This window comes from Vulpes lagopus, chromosome 1 (genome assembly GCF_018345385.1).
Source record: "Vulpes lagopus strain Blue_001 chromosome 1, ASM1834538v1, whole genome shotgun sequence".
In the NCBI taxonomy this organism is placed as follows: Eukaryota; Metazoa; Chordata; class Mammalia; order Carnivora; family Canidae; genus Vulpes; species Vulpes lagopus.
In genome coordinates this window covers 30224842-30246042 of record NC_054824.1, presented here as the reverse complement: position 1 = coordinate 30246042, position 21201 = coordinate 30224842, and the positions used below count along the sequence as shown (strand labels likewise).

Below are 21201 nucleotides of genomic sequence, written 5' to 3'. Positions count from 1 at the left end.
GATGCTCTTTAATTTAAAATAAACTTCTTGTTTCTGAGCATTACTAATGGCCCTAAGCAATAACCCTGAGCCACTGCCAGAATAGCAACATAAATACAAAAACAAAACAAAGCCACAATAGAAAGGGGGGAAAAAAAAGACTAAGAAGAAAAAATGAAGAAAAATCATTTTTAACAAAGGAGGAAGAGGTGAAGTCACTGAATGGCAAACTAAGGACTACTTCTAGAACTCCTCTTCTCCACAAAAGCAATGAAGATACTATGAAAATTGTCAAAATCAACTTTTTCAAAATTCTAGAAATTAGCCAAAGGCTTGCAATGACCTGGGGAGTGTTGACTCAAGAAAAATGGCTGAATCTTGGTAAAAACAGTAAGTGATGGGACACTGTAGCTTTTTCTATTTAAATCCTCCTTTCCCCTCCTCCACAGTAGTCTTAAAAACCAATAACCCTGCAATCATAGTGGAAAAGAACCACCATTAAAGGAGGTAGAAAGTTATAAAGAAACATTATCAAAGAATCCTCATTATTTGACATGTCTGACAGTTCCCTGGAAATCCCCACTGGAAGGTTGACCTGACTTAAAGCTTTACTGGTCTAAACAGCCTCTTCTCTCAGGGTATTTATTAAAAAGAATCAGTAGCAATTGTTTAACACTGAAGCTGACTGAGACAATGACAAGAGAGCAAACAAGAAGCAGATCAAAAAAGGTTTTTAAGTTAGAAAAGAGATATTGTTATGACTGGATGTTTGTGTCCCCTAAAAATCCACATGTTGAAGCCCTAATTTCCAGTGTGGTTATATCTGGAGATGGGGCCTCACAGGAAATAATTAAGGATAAATGAAGTTATAAGGGTAGGGCCCTGGTCCAATAGGATTAGGGTCCTTCTAAGGAAAGGTATCAAAGAGGTTATCTATTTACCTCCCTCCCTCTTCCACTCCCTAAACACACACACACACAGGAAAGGCCATGTGAAGACATAACAAGAAGGCAGAAATAGTCATCAGTACAGCAATAAAAGAACTTGAATATATTCATGTTCAAATATGGATAGATCATGGAAAAAGAAAATCAACCAGGAAACATCAAACCTGACCAACACTACAGACCAAATGAACCTAACAGATGTATACAGAACATTCCATTCACAAAAGCAAAACACACATCCTTCTTGACACACATCCTTCTTGACACACATAAAACATTCTTCAGAGTGCATCATATATTGGGCCACAAAACAAGCCTTAACAATTTAAGAAAATTGAAATGATACCACTATCCTCTCCAACTACAGTGGCATCAAACTAGAATAACAAGAGGGTATAAGGGAAATGTGTAGATATGTGAAAATTAACAAAATCAAAGACAAAATCAAAGAGAAAGCAAAAAATATCTTGAGACAAATGAAAGTGGAGATACAACATACCAAAACTTACAGGATGCAGTAAAAAGTTCTAACAAGGACATTAATACTGATAAATGCCTTAATGAAAAAGAAAGATCTTGAAAAAACCACTTTAGGGTTTTTACACAATAAGGACTACAAAAAGAAGAAACAAAGCCCAAGTCAGCAGAAGAAAGAAAATAATAAAGACTGAGCAGAGGGGTGCCTGGGTGACTCAGTCGGTAAACATCTAACTTTGTCTCAGGGTCCTGGGAGGCACTGGGATTGGGAATCTATGCTCAGCAGCGAGTCTGTTAGTCTGCCTCTCTCTTTGCCTCTCTCCTGCCCCACTCATGCTCTCTCTCTCTCTCTCTCTCTCTCAAATAAATAAAATCTTAAAAGAAAAAAAAACTGAGCAGAAATAAATGACCTAGAGGCAGCAGAAAAACAAGGTCAATGAAACTAAGGTTGATTATTTGAAAAGATAAAATTAACAAGCCCTTAAGTAGCCTAAGAAAAAGGATCCCCCCAAAATAAAATTCTAAATGAAAGAGAAGACATTACAAGTGATATAACAGAAATGCAAATTATCAGAGACTAATATCAACAATTATAAGCGAACACATTGCATAACCTAGAATAGATGAATTCCTAGAAACACATGATCTATGAAGACTGAATCATGAGGAAACAGAATCTAAATAGACTAAAAACAGAGTAAGGAGACTGAATCTGTAATCAAAAATCTCCCCCAAAAAGAAAAGCCCTAGGCCAGATGGCTTCGTGAATGAAATCTACCAAACATTTAAAGAAGAATTAAAAACAATATTTCTCAAAATTGTTCCCCCCCCCCAAAAAACAAACTGAAGAAGAGGGAACACTTCTAAATTTATTTTATGAGGCCAGGATTATCCTGATACCAAAAGGAGTCAAGGACACCACCAGAGAAGAAAATCACAGTACAGTATCACTGATGAACATATGTGCAAAAATCCTTAATAAAGTACTAATAAATCAAATTCAATAGCATGTTAAAAAAGACCATACACCATGATCAAGTACAATTTATGTCTGGATGCAAGGATGGTCAATACATGCAGATCAATGAATATGATACTATCTTAACAGAATAAAGAACAAAAATCATATGATCAATTCAGTACATGCAGAATATGCATAAGACAAAACTCAACATCCATTCATGATTAAAACTCAACAAGTTAGGTAAAGAAGGACTGTGCCTCAACATAATAAATTAGGCCATCTATGACAAGTCCACAGCTAACATCATACTCAACAGTAAAAATCTGAAAGCTATTTGTCTAAGATCAGGAACAAGACAGGGATGCCCATTCATGACACTCCTACTCAACACAGTACTGGAAATCCTAGCAAGAGTAATGAGGCAAAAAAATGAAATAATCATCCAATAGAAAAGGAAGAAGTAAAACTATCTCTGCAGATTAACAAGGTCTTATATCTAGAAAACCCTAAATATACCATCAAAAATCTATTAGAAGTAATAAACTCAGTGAAGTTGCAGGATACAAAAATCAACACAAAAATCAGTTGCTTTTCTATGCACAATGTACTATCCAAAAAAGTAATGAAATGTCTATTCTACCCAAAACAATCTACAGATTCAACAAAATCCTATCAAAATTCCAATGGCATTTTACACAGGAATAGAAAAAGCAATCCTGGGCAATCCAGGTGGCTCAGCAATTTAGCATTGCCTTCTACCCAGGGCCTGATCCTGGAGACCTGGGATCAAGTCCCACGTCAGGCTCCCTGCATGGAGCCTACTTCTCCCTCTGCCTGTGTTTCTGCCTCTCTCTCTCAATCTGTGTCTCTCATGAATAAATAAAAAATAAAATCTTTTCTTAAAAAAAAAAAAAGGAAAAAGCAATCCTAAAATGTATATGGAACCACAAAAACCCTGATCAGCCAAAGTAATATTGAGAAAGAAGGTGGAAGGATCCCTGGGTGGTGCAGCGGTTTGGCGCCTGCCTTTGGCCCAGGGCGCGATCCTGGAGACCCGGGATCGAATCCCATGTCGGGCTCCCAGTGCATGGAGCCTGCTTCTCCCTCTGCCTTTATCTCTGCCTTGTCTCTGCCTCTCTCTATATATATGACTATCATAAATAAATAATAAAAAAAAAATTTAAAAAAAAAAAGAAGGTGGCTAGAAGTGTTATACTTCATGACTTCAAAATATGTTACAAAGCTACAGCAATCAAAAATTAATGTACTGCCATAAAAAGCAGACATATATACCAATAGAATAGAATAGAAAGCCCAGAAACAAACCCTCATTTTACAGTCAATTAATCTTCAACAAGGGCATAAAGAATACAAAATGGTGGAAAGGATAGTCTCTTCAATAAAGAGTTCTAGGAAAACTAAATATCCACATGCAAGAGAATGAAACTGGACCCACACTATACACTAAAGTCACCTCAAAATGGATTAAAGATGTAAAAAAAAAGACCTGAAACTATAAAATTCCTAGAAGAAAATGGTAAAAGATCCTAGTCTTGCCAATGGTTTACTGAATAGGACATCAAAACCACATGCAACAAAAGCAGAAATAAGCAAATGGAATTACATGAAACTACAAAGTTTCTACAAAGCAAAGGGGAAAAAAAAATCAACAAAATGAAAGGCAACCTTCAGAATGGGAGAAAATATTTGCAAACCACATTTCATAAGGGATTAATATCCAAAATATATAAGGAATCCTTATAATTCAACAGCAAAAAAAACAAAGTAACTAAAAAATAGGCAAAGGACGTTTCTCCAAAAAAGACACAGGGATAGCCAACAGATACATGAAAAGGTGCTCAATGTCACTAATTATCAGGAAAATGTAAATCAGTATTATAATGAGATGTTACCTTAACACCTGTTAAGATGGCTATTATCAATAAAACAAAAAATAACAAGTGTTGGCAAGGATGTGGAGACAAGGGAACACTTGTGTGCACTCTTGGTAGGACTATAAAATGATACAACCACTATGGAAAACAATATGGAGGTTCCTCCAAAAAATAAAATAGAACTACCATATGATATAGCAATCCCACTCCTGGATATTTAGCCAAAGGAATTGAAATCAGGATCTTGAAGACATATCTGCCCTTTCATGTTCACTGAAGCAAAATTAACAACAGTGAGGATATACAACAGTCTAAATGTCCATTGACAGATGAAAGGATTAAAACAAAATGTGGTATATACATACAATTGAACACAGTAGTTCACCATGCCTATGACTGAAGACACTAACTAAAACATTGGTATAGTGCTTTAAAAAGTATATAAATGCAATCTCTCCTTAAATTTTGATTCAATTCTATTTCTTTTACTTCAGAGATATTATCACCAGGGGAAAAACAAACACTAAAAAACTTTTGTCAAATATTTGTCAAAACTATTCCCTATTGACAGTTTCTCATCTCAATCACAGAAGCAGCTGGCATGAAATTTAAATCTAATCTCAACCATTATACATAATCCTTATAGAGTTCATTTTCACATAGGTTAACAAAATTTTTCTTTTTCTATTCCTTTACTATTAGTAATCATCCCTATTGCTCATTCTAAATTAAGCCTCTGTTGATGGTTTACTTCAATTAGAGTAGAAATTAAGATTCATGGTGACTTTGCCGTATTCAATTTTACCTTAAAATATCTAAAACATCCTCTTATTAATACCTTTTATCACCACAGCTTCATCAGTATAGAGGTAGTCCAAAATAACTTCCAGTATGTCAGAATGTATTGGCATTTCCAGAGCCGTACAAGTAGAAGCCTAAATAAAATAAAATAATTAATTTTAAATTATGGAAAACTACCATATTCTGACTGGTACAGAAAACTTTGAATTGGGAAATTGGGAATCATGTCAAATGCAAAAGAAAGTAACATTTATAAAACACAAATCTACAATGATATACATTTAATTTTAAAATGCCTTGTAACATGGAGAATATGATAAAAAATTGAAACAAAAACCAATCACACTGGTATTCCAAATACATGGCCAAATAATAAAAGGTGATATTCTACTGTAAGAAGTTTTTCTGTAACAATTTTTAATTCTAAATATTGCTGTTTTCCAGCAGGCTTCAGCATAAAGTTTAGAACAAAATTAAAACGGAGTTAAAATATCAGGCTCCCGTTCTGAATTTCTTTGTACGTAATTTTCCAAAAAGAAAAAGAAGTGTGATTACCAGCCACGTGGTTTGATTTTAAATCTTACCTCAATCCATGAGCTACTCAGCATACTATGAAAATATTCTGGGAAAAGAAAAAGTATAATTCATTAGACAGTGAAATAATAAAACAAATAAATCAGCAACTAATAAAAAGTATACCTACCAAGTCTAGCACAAAGAACACACTTATGACAAGGAAATTCCTTTCCATCTACTGATTTCATGGTCACATCACATAAAAAGGAACTGAAAAAACAAATTTTTTAATTGAAGTGAGTGATTTCTTTACATATTTAGCCAACAGAAAATTTATTATAGGATTTGGCTTCAGTTGATTTTCTCTTAAAGACAGCAGAGAACAAACTTGAGGGTACACATACAAATAAAGTTATCTCCTTCCACTTGAGTAAAGATAATAAGGGCCTTATAATAAAGATAGTAAATGGAACCGAATACAGATAAGTATTCAAAAAAGTCTTCTAATTTTCCTTTTGCATTACAGACCAGGTGTTAATAATGTAATAGTAAGTGACATCATAGTCAAAGGTCTTTAATTCACTTCTTTTTACAACATATTCTTTGCTGAAATAGTCTAGATATCTCTAGTTTCTCTTTCTCCAAAACTTTTCCCCTACAAAGTACAAATACCTAAAAATAAAAACTTTTTAATAAATAACATATTGAGAATAGTATATTTATTACTTAAAAAACTTACACTAAAGAAAATAATCATCATAATGATGAAGAGGGACAATTAGTTTGGTTTTGGGCTAACATTTCCTACATATTGAAAAATATAAAATTTGGGCAAGGAAAAAAAATTAAAAATTTCTTCCTTAAAAACCAATTTAAAAATGAACTGTTTCAATGTCTTATTGAATAGTTAACATTTTATCCATTTATCTCAACAGCTCTCCAACACTTCTAGAAATGAAAACTAGTAAAGGTGAGGGTACCTACTCAAATATTTTGCTTTGTATGGTCAGTAACAAGAGCTGTTTTCACAGTTAGGTCTCAAAATCTACAGATAAAAGTTTATCTTCATTTCCTAACTTACCATTTTTTCTGATTTAGCTTTGATTTATTACCAGTTTTCTTCTCAATAACATTAATTTTTCCATTTTCAAATCTGACTCCATCTAACCTATCAAAAATAGATAAAAATTAAGTTGATGGACCAAAACAACAGCAAAAACCCAACAATTTACATCTGGACATAATTATATAATTTATATCACCTAAAAAAGTATCTCAATAAACTCAACTCTGTGATAAAGAAGTATCGTTTATTCTCCTTCAGTTTTACTTAGAATTCAAAGTACAGTTAATCCTTGAACAATGCAGAAATTAGAGTCACCATGCCCCCCACCTGAGTTGAAATCTGCATATAATTTTGACTACCCCAAAACTTAACTACTAGTACCTCAATGTTGACTGGAAGCCTTCCCAATAACTTAAACAGTAGGCTTGTATGTTTGTAGTTTGTATATTATTTGCATTATATATTGTATTCTTACAATAGAGAAAGCTAGAGAAAAGAAATTGTTAAGACAATCCTAAGGAAGATGATCAATATGGTTTAATGGTACCATACTGAATTTATCATAAAAAATCTGAATACAAGTGGATCTGCACAGTTCAAACCCATGTTTTTCAAGGGTCAAATGCATATTAAATATGGTTACTGACAAAAAACATACCAAAACCATAGCGCAAAACCCTTCAGTGTTTTTAAATAGGAAACCTGATAAATGCTCCTTCTCTGCTCCTACCCCACACACATAAGATTACACTATCAAAAGCAACATACATATCTTAAAAAAAAGAATTCCAAAGAATATGGTTTATCTGACAAATCTCTCTTAGGCAGTTTACACATACTGTAGGACAGAACTATACCAACAAATTGAACCACTATTATCCCTCCTTTCTAAATACTGAGAAACTGAAGTTCAAAGAAACTAACAAATCTGCCTCAGCTAGTCACTAGCAGAGCCAAAAGGCAAATAAATACAGGCCTAACTCCAAAGATAGTATTTTTTCCAGCATACCACACTGCCTACCATTCCAGATCAACACAGAGTTCACACCCACAAACAACACAGAGTTCACACCCACTAACAACCTCCAAAGTTTTAATCCAAGGGGTCCTACAGAGATAGCTTTAGCAGAAAATGAAGAAAGAACACATACAAAAAGGTACATGCGGGCAGAACTGAGGGACGGGAAAAGACGAGTAGCAAAGAAAAAGAATTTTTAAAAGGAGCTCATAATTAGGTTCAAGGACAGATATTAAGAAGAAGCCATACCTACTACTCAAATTACTGAAACCAAATTTCTTTGCAACATTTTGCAACATTCTTACAGGATCATCTTCCCCAATACTTTTCCCTTTATTGGAAGCCTTTGATTTGCTTTTTTGCTTTTCATTAACTGTGTGTGCTTGATTACTTCTGTAAACTTCAAATGCTGACTTCTGATTATCTTCATGGCAATGCATTTTATTTGAATGTGAATTCATAGTGCCCTGATATTCTTCTGGCTTTTTGTTTAAGTTTATCCTTGGTGTGAAGCCATGAATTAAAAAGTCACAAGTATCTGTGTATATAAATTGTAAAAGGTACTCAAACAAGTCAGGATGAACCTTCTCTATGACAAAGAGATGGCATCCTGCAGAATCTTCATCTTTCCGATAAACATCTATAAAATCTAAAGTAGTCCCATCTGAAAGAAACAATTTCTGAAAAAAGTCAGAACGCACTGCCAAAATATATTTATGTGCAGGGAAAATTCTATTGCCAACTTGAAATGTCACATCATGAATATTGTCCGTTTCATCTGTTTCCCTTAAGAGTTTGCCAAACTCTTCAAAAAAGGATGATGAGGATACGGCTGGAATTTCATAAAGGCTAGAAATGAAACAAAAATAATTTTTACTTTCAAGAAAATGAAAAAAAAAAAAAGCATCCCATCCCTAGCCAATTCTTTTAAAGTACAATTTATTTTTTAGCTATTAAACTTCTAAAAATTTAAATCTGGCAATTTCTGAAAATATAAGAATACTGCAAAGTCTTAGATACTGTATCACATTTTAAAATGTGAATCCTTTTTATATTTTTTTACTAAACTAAAATGACAAGACTTAAGTTTTCCTTCAAAAGCAGAGTTTTCTATTTCTACTAGGAAATGCTAGAATGTAAATGAGTATTTTCATAGAAATTTTTTAAATGACTATAACTAAACACAAATGACTATAAAATTAAAAATATCCAGAAAAGTGTACAGTTCTCAACTTTTTCTTTGATATCCTTTTATCCTTTATTCTTTTATTTTAAGTGAAGAAAACCAAATATACAAAGAACTAACTGAGCAAATACTTCAGGTCAAATCCCAGAATAGGCCAGAAATTCAGGGAGGAAAAATAAATACACACACAGATATACAATCAGTCCATAACTCTGGTTCTTTAGCACTGTAAAAATGTTATCACATCTTCCCTATCCACATTTCACCCTTTCAGGTAGGGGAAACAATCCTCCTGGTTTGCCCTGGATTGAGTACTTTCCCAGGAAATGAGAGTTTTGGTGCTAAATATGGACAGGCAGGCCTAGGCAAACCAGAATGGAAGGTCACCCTACTTCCAGGACTTCTTTCCAACAGTACCCTGGACATTTATCTTAACCTGTCATCTCTCTACTAATGTGACTTAGAGAATATTTGCACTGAGATTCACACTACCCTACAGATGACTCTATACCACCTCTTCTTTTGTTAATTATTATATTCAAGTATTAGAGATTTTTGCAAACTGTGTAATATTTATAATATATTATATTTCTCAGAATTTGAGAACCCAGAGTACATCATAAAGTACTGTTATAAATTTTGTGCATGCACATATATATTTTCAAGATTTTCAATAAATACCAGTTTACAAACTAAAAGAAATACTTATCATTCCCATATAACAAATTCCACCTCTGAGTTTTCCAGATAACATGATTTTATGTCTGAAGCTTCTACAATTGTGTCTTGGCAAAAGCATTTCAATTAAATTTGCTCCAGGAGCTACTGAAAAAAAAGGAAAACTCAGCGATTATTCCTTCTAAAAATGAAATTTAATATATACAAGTGTACCTTGTTTTAGGATCTGACTGCAGGATTGCAAAGTTGCATCCACTTGGATCTGTGCTGACACTAACAGCTCTATGGGCAAAAGTAAGTTTCTCAAGTCGAATTCTTTCGTATACACTATTTATATCAGAGACACAAGACACATCTGATGAGGAATTATGAAGATTTGATAAAATCTCTGCTAAAAAGAAAAATAAACAAACTTCCATTAGTGGAGGCTTTATTGAAACTATTAAAATGCTTTAGGAGTAAAGAAAATAGAAAAATAAAATATGAAAGTATCTTTCATATATAAGTCCTTTTGAAGAATTATATTCCCCCGCCCCCCAACACAATTTGCACCCTATGTATAGTATAGGTACTATAAAGGAAATTTTGTTTCGTCAATTCTCAATTACCCATGATTTTATCCCTTTCAACAAAAACATCCTCCACACTGCACCAAAGTTAACTTTCTAAGAAGCAAATATAGTGTTACACCACCTTCTAAAACTCCTCAGCTTGCATTAAAAATATATAAACTTAGCATCCCTATAGTTTGTTATTTGGTCCCAAATATGTGAGTGACCATACTGTGCTACTATGATACAGTGATCATCAATCTGTCCCTAATGATACAGTAGTGAACAAGATAGGCATGTCCCTGCCATCCTGGAGTGCACAATCTAGCAGAGAAGACAGACATTAAAACAAATTATTATATCCATTACGAGTCAAATTAAGGCTATGAAAGAAAAATATGAAATTTGCATGCAAAGAAATTATTCTTCAGTAGGAAGAATATTGAAAGTAATTAAAAATAAAGACAAAGAGATCATTTAGGAAACTAATAAGAATCCAAAGAATAAATAATATACATTGAAGTTGTAGCAATAAAAGTGGAGAAAAGTGGAAAGATTTCAGAAATATTTGAGACAAAAGTGACAAAATTTAGTGACTGATCGGATATAGGGATGGCGGGGTGTGAGGTGTCAAAGACAACCATTTACTTAGATATAAAACATTAAAAAGCAAATGCGGAAGCATGAGATCATGAATTCAGATCACTAAATGTGACTAAGATACAATTCTAAGACTTCCAACATTTATATGCAGTCAAACCTGCATTTTGGTTACTCTCTCAAATTCACTCTATTTCAGTCTTACAGGGCTTTGCTAATTTTCCCCACACACTCAGTTATTGCAATTTCTACTCTCAAAAAACCTAACATATGCATATTAGCATTTGTAAACTGTAAATATTAATATGTATCTATTATCCCTACAAACTTATGAGTGTCTGAGAACAGGGGCCCTGTTATCAACATATATGTTATCAATAAAGCATAGCTCTATATGTGACACACAGTAAATCTAATTTAAATGTTTACAGACTTGCATAATCTATAAAGAAATAAAAGAAATACAACAAATCTCTAATCACTCCACTGTGACTTTGATTTTGAAAACTATGTTTATAATTTTCTGAATTAATTATAAACGTTCCTTATATGTGTCTTAGCATATTCATTCAACAGATCTTAATGAGGGACTACTATGTATCAGGAAATATGCTGAATGCCAAGGACACAGTGCAATAGTCAAGGTCTTTGCCATCTTATAGCCTGATAGGAGATAAGCATTAAAAAAACTAATCACAAAGATAAATACAGGGATGCCTTGGTGGCTCAGTGGTTGAGCATCTGCTTTTGGCTCAGGGCATGATTCCAGACATCAGGCTTCCTGCATGGGGCCTGCTTTTCCCTCTGCCTGCATCTCTGTCTCTGTCTCTCTCATAAATAGATAAAAACTTAAAAAAAAATAAAAAAGATACATAAAAACAAGTAGAGACAAGTTGCATCATGGAAATCCAAAGGGAATATGAAAAGTGAAACAGGGTACTTCAATTTAGATTGAGGGATTTGTGAAAACATTTCTGGTGAAGTATAAATGAATCTGAGATGTGAAAAATTAGAGAAAGTCCTGGGACTACTGAACAAAATTGAAAACCTGAAGATGGATGTGACTGAAGAATGATAAATGAAAGCAGTTCAGGTACATAGACAAAAGTCAGAGAAGGAGCTTTTGGGACAATGTTTAGGAAGTGAGAAAACATTAAAGAGTTTTTAAATACAGGAATATTAAAAACAGATCAAATATTAAAATAAGATCACTCTAATAGTTAAGAACAGATAAAAAGAAATAAGAGTACGAATAAGGAAAACATTTTTTTTTTTCTAGGAAAATATATTTTTTGCAGTAGTCCATATGATTTGGGCTACAGTGGGACCCATTAACTGTGAAGAGGTAAATGAATTTTAGTTTTTCCAGAAAAAAAATCAACAAATAATTATGGATGAAAGAAAAATTTGGCAACTTAAGTTAAAAAACAATGCAAATAATCATAAATTTATAAATTTATAATCAGATAAAATTAAGAATGAACTATATAATGAATAATTTCTATTTTCAAAGGTAGCATCTTAAAGCTATCCTTTCTATTCATCAAGGAATGAAAATTTATCTCTACCCAACAACTATTTAATACAACTATTGCTGTAAATTCTCAATATAAAAATTTATTCTTCCCATGATTTTCCTTTAAGCCATGAAATGTGTGTTTAAAAAATTTTAATTTTACATATACAAGTATATAAAAAGACAATACATAAAATGTAAAAAAAAAAAAATATATATATATATATACACACACACACACACACATACACTATAAGCCAGTCAATTCTCAATTTAGGGAAGAAGATAAAAAAATGGAGCTTGGAAGATGGTTCAAAAGCATCTGGGGAGTTTTTTCTTTAAACTTTACATTTCCCTGTCCCTAGAGCCAAGCAGTGATCTACTATTAGTGATAGGAATGCACCATGACCTCAGGATATACTGAGACAGATAAAAGGTTGAAAACCAGAGTTAAGTGAATTAACTATTTACCTACATACACATAAACCAAAATCAAAAGACAATACTTAAGGGTAAAACCTAATAACCCTTGTCAAACCTAATGATAAACACTTGTGAAACTAAAGGTTAATTGAAAGATACTTTATGCTCTATTCACATATATGAACTGACCTTTCTTTTCAGAATTCTTTTTTTTTTCTTCAAACCATTTCCCTCTAAAACCTTCTCCATCTTGTGTGACAAATAAAATGTCTTTTCTATTTAAAGCAATATCAGAAATGAAGACCTGGCGTGGATAGGCCCATCGACACTGCTTTAGAGAACTGCTGACTGATCTCCAGCAAAATACCTAAAATAAATCCAAATTACACTGGAATAAAAATATATTCCCATATAGCACCTGAACAATCAAAAACTGGTATCAAAGGATTATATCTCTGATTAATATGAATTTCACAGAAAAAGAAACTATAAAAATCAATTCATTGTGTCTTTCAGAAAAAGTACATCAAGCAAATATGAAGCACTAAAAATACTTCAAAGACACTCCCCTTAAGAAGATGTAATTTTCAGTATTACTCGTTTTTGGCAAATTGATCTGCCACAATGGTAAAGAAAAGCAAAAATATGAAAACTAAAACTTAGATATTGGACTTGTAGTACCATCTATTTGCAAGAAGAATGAAAATCACCCTAAGAAAATACAAACTTTAGCTCTCAAGAAAAAAAGGACATGAATTACCCAATTATAGAACTAAATCTTACAGGCAGAAAAATCATAGTAGAGTTCAATGGCTTCCAAGCGGGTCTGCAAGCTTTAATGTTTCTGAGAAATGGTTTGGAAACTACTAGTTAGGGATGGAGAGAATAAGGAGAGGTATGGTATTGAGTTTCCCAATCCAGCTTCATCCAGAACAGTAACTCTTAACTGCTTCATATATTTGCATTCCAAGAAAAATTACATTTGAAAAATTAATGCTGCTGATTTTTAAAAGTTTGATCCCCTCATATTTAAGAAAACTAAAACACAAAATGGTATCTGCCAAAATTTTAAAATTTATGTAAAAAAAAAAAGACTATACTGATTGAGTCCTTCAGAGATTGGTTTTCATAGTAAGATTCTATTTTGCAGAAATTAAAGATACAGAAGTATAAACTAGATCCATATTAATATAAATGAAATATATCCTAGAGTCAAATGCTTTTTATACTATTTTATGTAATCCCATGCCACTGCTTCCTCCCATAGTATAAAATTAGAGTTCTAATATAGTCCTCTATATTAAAATTATCAGCTACAAACTTATACCTGTTAAGTACCAGTAGGTGGAGCTTTATGATTAATTCTTCAATTTCCAAATGTCAAATTTTATAGCACTTTGTAAGATTCAGAAAACATTCTCATTGTATGTTTCTATTTTATAAACAAAAAGCAGAAGGCAATCTGTGTTTTTCTAGCCAGTGTAAAATTCTTTGTGTTACTAACATGTATGAATATATGCTTAATTTAACAATTTCCTTAGAGAAATGTACTGATATATTTGCACAGGGCACTGAAATTGAAGTCTACTTAAATGTAAAGAGATTAGAGATTCTTCCTATAGTGATCTAGGAATGCATTATCTTTTATATATGACAGTTATAATCTCTGAAAATATACATTATGTGTACATTTCCTTAAAACTAAATCTGGGGGAAATTTTCTAATTACAAAATTTTTAATTTTGCCTGTTCAGCTTTTACTTTTTTTAAGGAGCTGTTACATAAAATATATCTATGCGATTCGATATCTTCCATACTCAGTATACATATCAAATAATCCATCAAAATCCTTATTTCCATTTTAAGCACAGTAAATGAAATTTTAAGCTACAGTTTAACAAAGCTGTACTGTGCAACATTAATTGTCATCAAACTTTCTTTGAAATATCAGCTCCATACTAATTACTACTGATGTCAAAAGTAAGTAGAGAAAAAAATCAATGGGAATCATCATTATCATAATAATACATATTCACATTATCAGGTCCCTTACAGCTATCAATTGAGAACAAAATTTCTTTACCACACTTTTGCATAAATATACACTTACCCTTCCAGCTCCATCCATTGCAAGAATGCAAATTTTTTGACCCCCATTTTCCTTTAAATTTTCAGGATCAACTTTGTATTCCATACGTCCCCCAGAAACAAGAACTTTTTTCAAGTTTAGTTGTCTAGGTGAAAAAGAAAATTCTCCATTAATATGTTCTCTAAAAAAAAAGAAATAATAAAAAAAAATATGTTCTCTAAAATATACTTGGCTCAATTTTTAAGAAATTACTATTCAAACAATAATCTACAGTGATTATTGTGACACGTGAAGTAAGACAATTTGGCCTTTGGTATCCTTAATCCCTCCTTTCTCTATAAGTTTCCCCTACATTATGGCAGTTTCTTTTTATAGCAAGTCCTTCCCTCCCAAATGCCTGTACCTACACACATACACACCTCTGAAATCTAAAGTCCCATTTGTGAATGCACACGTTCACTCTACTTTAATTAACTGATAAGACTAAAAGCTCCTAACAGACCAGAAAAACTTAAAACCTCAAAATGAAACAAATCTTTAATTTCAAATATGAACAACCCTAAATAGCTAATAGCTACCAGGAAAATCATCACTAATTTAATTTTGGGGACGCCTGGGTGGCTCAGAAGTTGAGCTTCTGCCTTCGGCTCAGGGCGTGATCCTGGAGTCCCAGGATCGAGTCCCACATTGGGCTCACTGCATGGAGCCTGCTTCTCTCTCTGCCTGTCTGTGTCTCTCATGAATAAATAAATAAAATCTTAAAAAAAAAAAAAAAGTTGAATACTTTGGAATGACACATTAAAATGCATAGCAAAATACTGCTGTCAAATCAGAAATGGATTAATCAACTATAAAAGATTGAAATATATGAAAAGTAAAGGACTCTAACCATATTAATTTACCTCACAATTGTTTTTAAGAGCTTCCTCCTTAAAGTGTTCAAAATGAAATCACAGATGATACATTATGGGTAGGTTTATGCTCAAAAGCTAAGGAACTCCAATTGGTGGACACATCCATGGATGTGTCCTTAGTTTTATGATTCCCTGCTTTACCTGGCTTTTTTGATGAGTTAACAAACTGCTAGTTTTTACTGCATGCTACTATATGCTACTATAGGATATGTCATACTATATCCTACTCTCAGGTAACAAAAGACTACACAAATATAAAGATAAAAAATATACCAGTTAATTATAAACACACGACTGAGAATCCATGATAAATAATTAGTTATTTTTAAAAAATAAATAAATGCATAACATAAGAAAGCCACACATGAACCAATGATGATTGTGTCATAAACCAAGAATTATAATTAATCTAGTACTATGTACCTGAAGCATAAAAAACGGAAATGTATAGGTCATATTTAACCATATGTTAAATATAGTTCTGAAATACTGTTTAACAATTTACAGAGAACTTCTACATATGCTCCCTGGATGCTTCTCAAAGACTAAGCTCAAAGGCAAAAACTCTTGATTTTCCCTTTCAGTTTTAAATTTTCTCCATTCAGTTTTCTTCATCTGACACTCTAGAACATAGCACATAAAGCTTATACTCAAAGTCTTGCTGGAAGAATTGAATTATTATTATTAAAATTATATTTCTTTACAAAAATACACATAACATACTTAGAAGCCATCTTCTTGCACTGATAGTCTGCAAGTAAGTAAATATCTCCCCTTGTGGTAACACAGACTGTGGCCCCATCACTTGCAGCAACTAAAGACAAAGTGATATCCTTATGATGAAGGGCAGAGACTTGACGAGGAGCAGTTACATACTTTTCTCCATTGGGATCTGGCAAATAACCTAAAAAACCAGACAAATAAATTAAAAAAATTTATTTTTAAAAAATTTTTAAGTTTTTTATTGTTTTAAAAATGCGATTTACTTTTCAGATATTGTCATCAAGATTTCTCACCCAGTTGTCCACCATTTAGTCCCATAGTGTAAACAGCTTCTCTAGTCCACAGCACTGTATGAAACCTGCCTGCCGCTACTCCAATGATTGTCCTTCCTTTCAGATATTTTGCCTGCATCTATTCAAAAAGATAAGTAAGACAGCAGTTTATTATATTACCAAGTACTAGAATAATTTTTTAAAGATCCAGTAGACCAGAGTAGCAAATATATGACATACCCACTACCAGTGCCCCCTCATGTTCTAATGCCAGAATTCACCGAAGATCTCAGCACTAACACTGAGACTCCAACCCTTCTCAGAACACAAGCTTTTTGAAGCAGCATCTTTAAGTCAGCAGTTTTAATATATAAAAAATTAACAGTATAAAAAACAAATCATTCAACTTTTCAACAAGCAACATGCAAAACAAGGATTCTCATTCTATCAGAAAATTCAACACTTTTAAATGTGACATATTCAACAGTGGCACTATTGATTTTACAGCCAGCTGACTCTTACTAATGTGATGTATCACAATGATTCTTGTATGAATACTGAATCACACTTGCATCCCAGGAATAGCCAAAGCAATCTCAAAAAAGAAAACCAAAACTGGAGGTATCACAATTCCAGATTTCAAGTTATATTACAAAACAATAGTAACTATAACAGTATGGTATTAGCATAAAAAGAGACACATACAGGGATCCCTGGGTGGCGCAGCGGTTTGGCGCCTGCCTTTGGCCCAGGGCGCGATCCTGGAGACCCGGGATCGAATCCCACATCAGGCTCCCGGTGCATGGAGCCTGCTTCTCCCTCTGCCTATGTCTCTGCCTCTCTCTCTCTCTCTCTCTGTGACTATCATAAATAAATAAAAATTAAAAAAAAAAAAAAAAGATCAGACCCACTGCGATATCTCTTTAAAAAAAAAAAAAAAGAGACACATACATCAATGGAAAAGAACAGAAAATTCAGAAATAAACCCACAATTATGTGGCCAATTAATCCTCAACAAAGGAAGAATGAATGTTTACAATGGGGAAAAAGACAATCGTTTTGTCTTTTTCGTACAAATCTTATTGAGAAAACTGGAGAGAAACACGCAAAGAATGAAACTGGACCACTTTCTCTCACCATACACAAAACTAAACTCAAAATGTATTAAAGACCTAAATGTGAGACCTGAAACCACAAAGATCCTTGAAGAGAACACAGGCAATAAGGTCTCTGACACTGGCTGTAGCAACTTTTTTCTAGATATGTCTCCTGAGATAAGGGAAACAAAAGCAGAAATAAACTACTGGGGATCCCTGGGTGGCGCAGCGGTTTAGCGCCTGCCTTTGGCCCAGGGCGCGATCCTGGAGACCCAGGATCAAATCCCGCGTCGGGCTCCTGGTGCATGGAGCCTGCTTCTCCCTCTGCCTGTGTCTCTGCCTCTCTCTCTCTCTCTGTGTGACTATTATAAATAAAGAAAAAATTAAAAAAAAAAAAAGAAATAAACTACTGAGACCACATCAAAATAAAAAGTTTCTACACAACAAAGGAAACAATCAATAAAAACTAAAAAGCAACCTATGGAATGAAAGAAGATATTTGCAAATGACATATTCAATAAAGGTTTAGTATCCAAAATATATAAAGAACTCCTACAACTCAATACTCAAAAAAACTCAATACTCAAAAAAAAAATAATCCAACTAAAAAATGGGCAGAAAAAATAAAATAAAAAAATAAAAAATGGGCAGAAGACACGAATAGACATTTCTCCAAAGAAGACATACATAGATGGCCGAAAGACAATAAAACTATGCTCATTATCAAGGTAATACAAATCAAAAATACAATGAGGTATCACCTCACACCTGTCAGAATGGCTAAAATAAAAAACACAAGTAACAAACGCTGGCAAGGATGTGGAAAAAAGGGAACCCTCTTGCACTGTTGGTGGGAATGCAAACTATTGCAGCCATTATGTAAAACAATATGAAGGTTCCTTAAAAAATTAAAAATAAAACTACCCTATGATCCAGGAATCATATTACTGGGTATTTAACCAGAGAATACAGAAACACTAATTAAAAAAAAAAAAAAAGAAAAGAAACACTAATTTAAAGGGATACATGCACCCCTATGTTTACTACAGCATTATTTTCAATAGCCAAACTATGGAAACAGCCAAGTGTCCCTCAATAAATGAATGCATAAAGATGTGGTGTGTATATACACAATGGAATACTATTCAGCCATAAAAAAGAATGAAATCTTGCCATTTGTAACAACAGGGATAGAGTACAATGCTGAGCAAAAGAAAGTTAGTCAGGGAAAGACAAATACCATGATCTCACTCACATGGAATTTAAGGGAAAAAAATTAGCAAAGAAAAAGGAGAGAGAGAAAGACAAATCAAGATGACAACTCTTATCTATAGACAACAAACTGATGGTCAACAGAGGGGAGGTGCCGGGGGAATGAGTGACACAGGTGATAGAGATTAAAGAGTGCACTTCCTATGTTGAAAAAAAAAATAGAAGAAAATGAAAATAAATTAAAGAAAAACTATTGGACATATTCAGGGTCCCCCAACAGCGGCACTACTGACATTTTTCAGTCAGATGAACCTTTGCGGTGGGGGACTACCTTATAAACTACAGGTTTAGCAGCACCCCTGAACTCTACCTACTGGATGTCAGTAGCACTACTCCCAACCCCACCCCCAGCTGTGACAACTAAAAATGTCTCTGCACATTGCCAAATGGCTCCAAGGGATGCAAAATTGAGAATACTAGATATGTCCATGTCAACCTAAAGCTCCAAGATAGCCACATAACACTAATAATAAAAACAAGAATAAAATCTACCATTTATAAAGAAATCTACAAAATGATTAATATCCACAAATTTCATGATTATAGAAAATGGATCCTCCAACCAAAAAGTACCACATATTGGAGGCTACCTCTATTTCTCAGTAATTCCTATCAATTCATTAGTCATCCAGAATGGAAAAACATTAGATTTAAAAGCTTATTAATAAAAACTGTGTATCTAATAATAATTTTAAATCCAGAGGATTAAACCAGTAAGAAATTTAATCTCTGAAATACAAAATTTACAAATTGGAAACACATTTGTTATTGAGTGATGATTCTAGCAACATATTAATTTATTTTTTTTTTAATTTTTATTTATTTATGATAGGCACACAGTGAGAGAGAGAGAGAGAGAGGCAGAGACACAGGCAGAGGGAGAAGCAGGCTCCATGCACCGGGAGCCCGACGTGGGATTCGATCCTGGGTCTCCAGGATCGCGCCCTGGGCCAAAGGCAGGCGCCAAACCGCTGCGCCACCCAGGGATCCCGCAACATATTAATTTAAAGCACCAGTCCTAGCCCAATAAGCTTGGACTTCTGGATAACTCACTTATACGGCACATTTTGCGTTTATTATTCTTTTTTAAAGACTTCAATTACTTATTCATGAGAGACACAGAGAGAGAGAGGCAGAGACAGAAGCAGAGGGAGAAGCAGGCTCCATGCAGGGTGCCCGATGCGAGACTTGATCTCAGGACCCAGGATCATCATACCCTGAGCTCAAGGCAGACACTCAACCACTAAACCACCCAGGAGCCCCCATAAATTTCATGTTTTCTTAAGGAGGGCTCAAAATTATTTGTTTTAAACCCCAAAAATGTGGATCCCCCTCTGCTTATAAATAAAAAAGTTTAAACTACAGAACTTTTTGGGCCTAATTTCCCAAACGCTTTCTCTTACTCCAAACAAATGCTGATTTATACCCTGCTTAGTATCTCCTGTGGAAAATAAAGTATATACCATTAAATATAAGTAAAATAAGTTACATGTCAGTATCTTCCATCTTTTTGTCCATACAGGTTTTATAGCAAATAGTCACCTTGTTTTAAAAAAGGAAGCTTACCTGTCTGGGTACATTACAACTGGAAGGTGGAGGAATAATTCCTAATTGATGAAAAATATTCAAACCAAATGTATAAACACATCCATCTTCAGTCAGTACAACAGTATGATCCTTAGCGGCTGCCACTTGGGAACAAGTATGACCACTCAGTCCTTCGACAAGCCTAGGAATCTACAAAATAAAAGTATCTTTAGTATATATTAACCATTTATACCAAAATGCAAACAGAATCTGGTGATCCCATTTCCAAAATGACATAACTAATAAATGGCTGACATATCATAGGTAAACTCTACAATTTAGCAAGGGATATGTTTAACAGGATAGGGGGCAGCCCCGGTGGCCTAGCGGTTTAGTGCTGCCTTCAGCCCAAGGTGTGATCCTGGAGACCTGGGATCAAGTCGCACATCAGGCTCCCTGCATAGAACCTGCTTCTCCCTCTGCCTGTGTCTCTTCCTCTCTCTCCGTGTCTCTCATGAATAAATAATAAAATCTTAAAAAAATAAACTTTTTTAAAAAGTTTAGGGGGGATGCCTGAGTGGCTTAGCGGTTTAGCGCCTGCCTTCGGCCCAGGGTGTGGTCTTGGAATCCCAGGATCGAGTCCCACATCGGGTTCCCTGCGTGGAGCCTGCTTTTCCCTCTGCCTGTGTC

At 33.9% G+C, this 21201-nt stretch overlaps 1 protein-coding gene across 3 annotated transcripts in view; it reads right to left on the bottom strand.

Moving 5' to 3' along the window:
• Positions 1–21201, bottom strand: part of IBTK (inhibitor of Bruton tyrosine kinase) — a 94901-nt gene that overhangs the window by 48584 nt on the left and 25116 nt on the right. For 2 of the 3 annotated variants that reach the window (XM_041759595.1, XM_041759579.1), the window contains exons 6-16: positions 20551–20721; positions 16637–16754; positions 16344–16524; positions 14728–14851; positions 12807–12984; positions 9741–9918; positions 7913–8512; positions 6661–6747; positions 5767–5849; positions 5648–5685; positions 5101–5197 (exon numbers count right to left, since the gene is read on the bottom strand). In XM_041759595.1, the coding sequence (XP_041615529.1) occupies positions 5101–5197; positions 5648–5685; positions 5767–5849; positions 6661–6747; positions 7913–8512; positions 9741–9918; positions 12807–12984; positions 14728–14851; positions 16344–16524; positions 16637–16754; positions 20551–20721 (1855 nt within the window). The remainder of the gene's footprint in view (positions 1–5100; positions 5198–5647; positions 5686–5766; positions 5850–6660; positions 6748–7912; positions 8513–9740; positions 9919–12806; positions 12985–14727; positions 14852–16343; positions 16525–16636; positions 16755–20550; positions 20722–21201) is intronic. The other variant, XM_041759586.1, reaches the window with a different exon arrangement.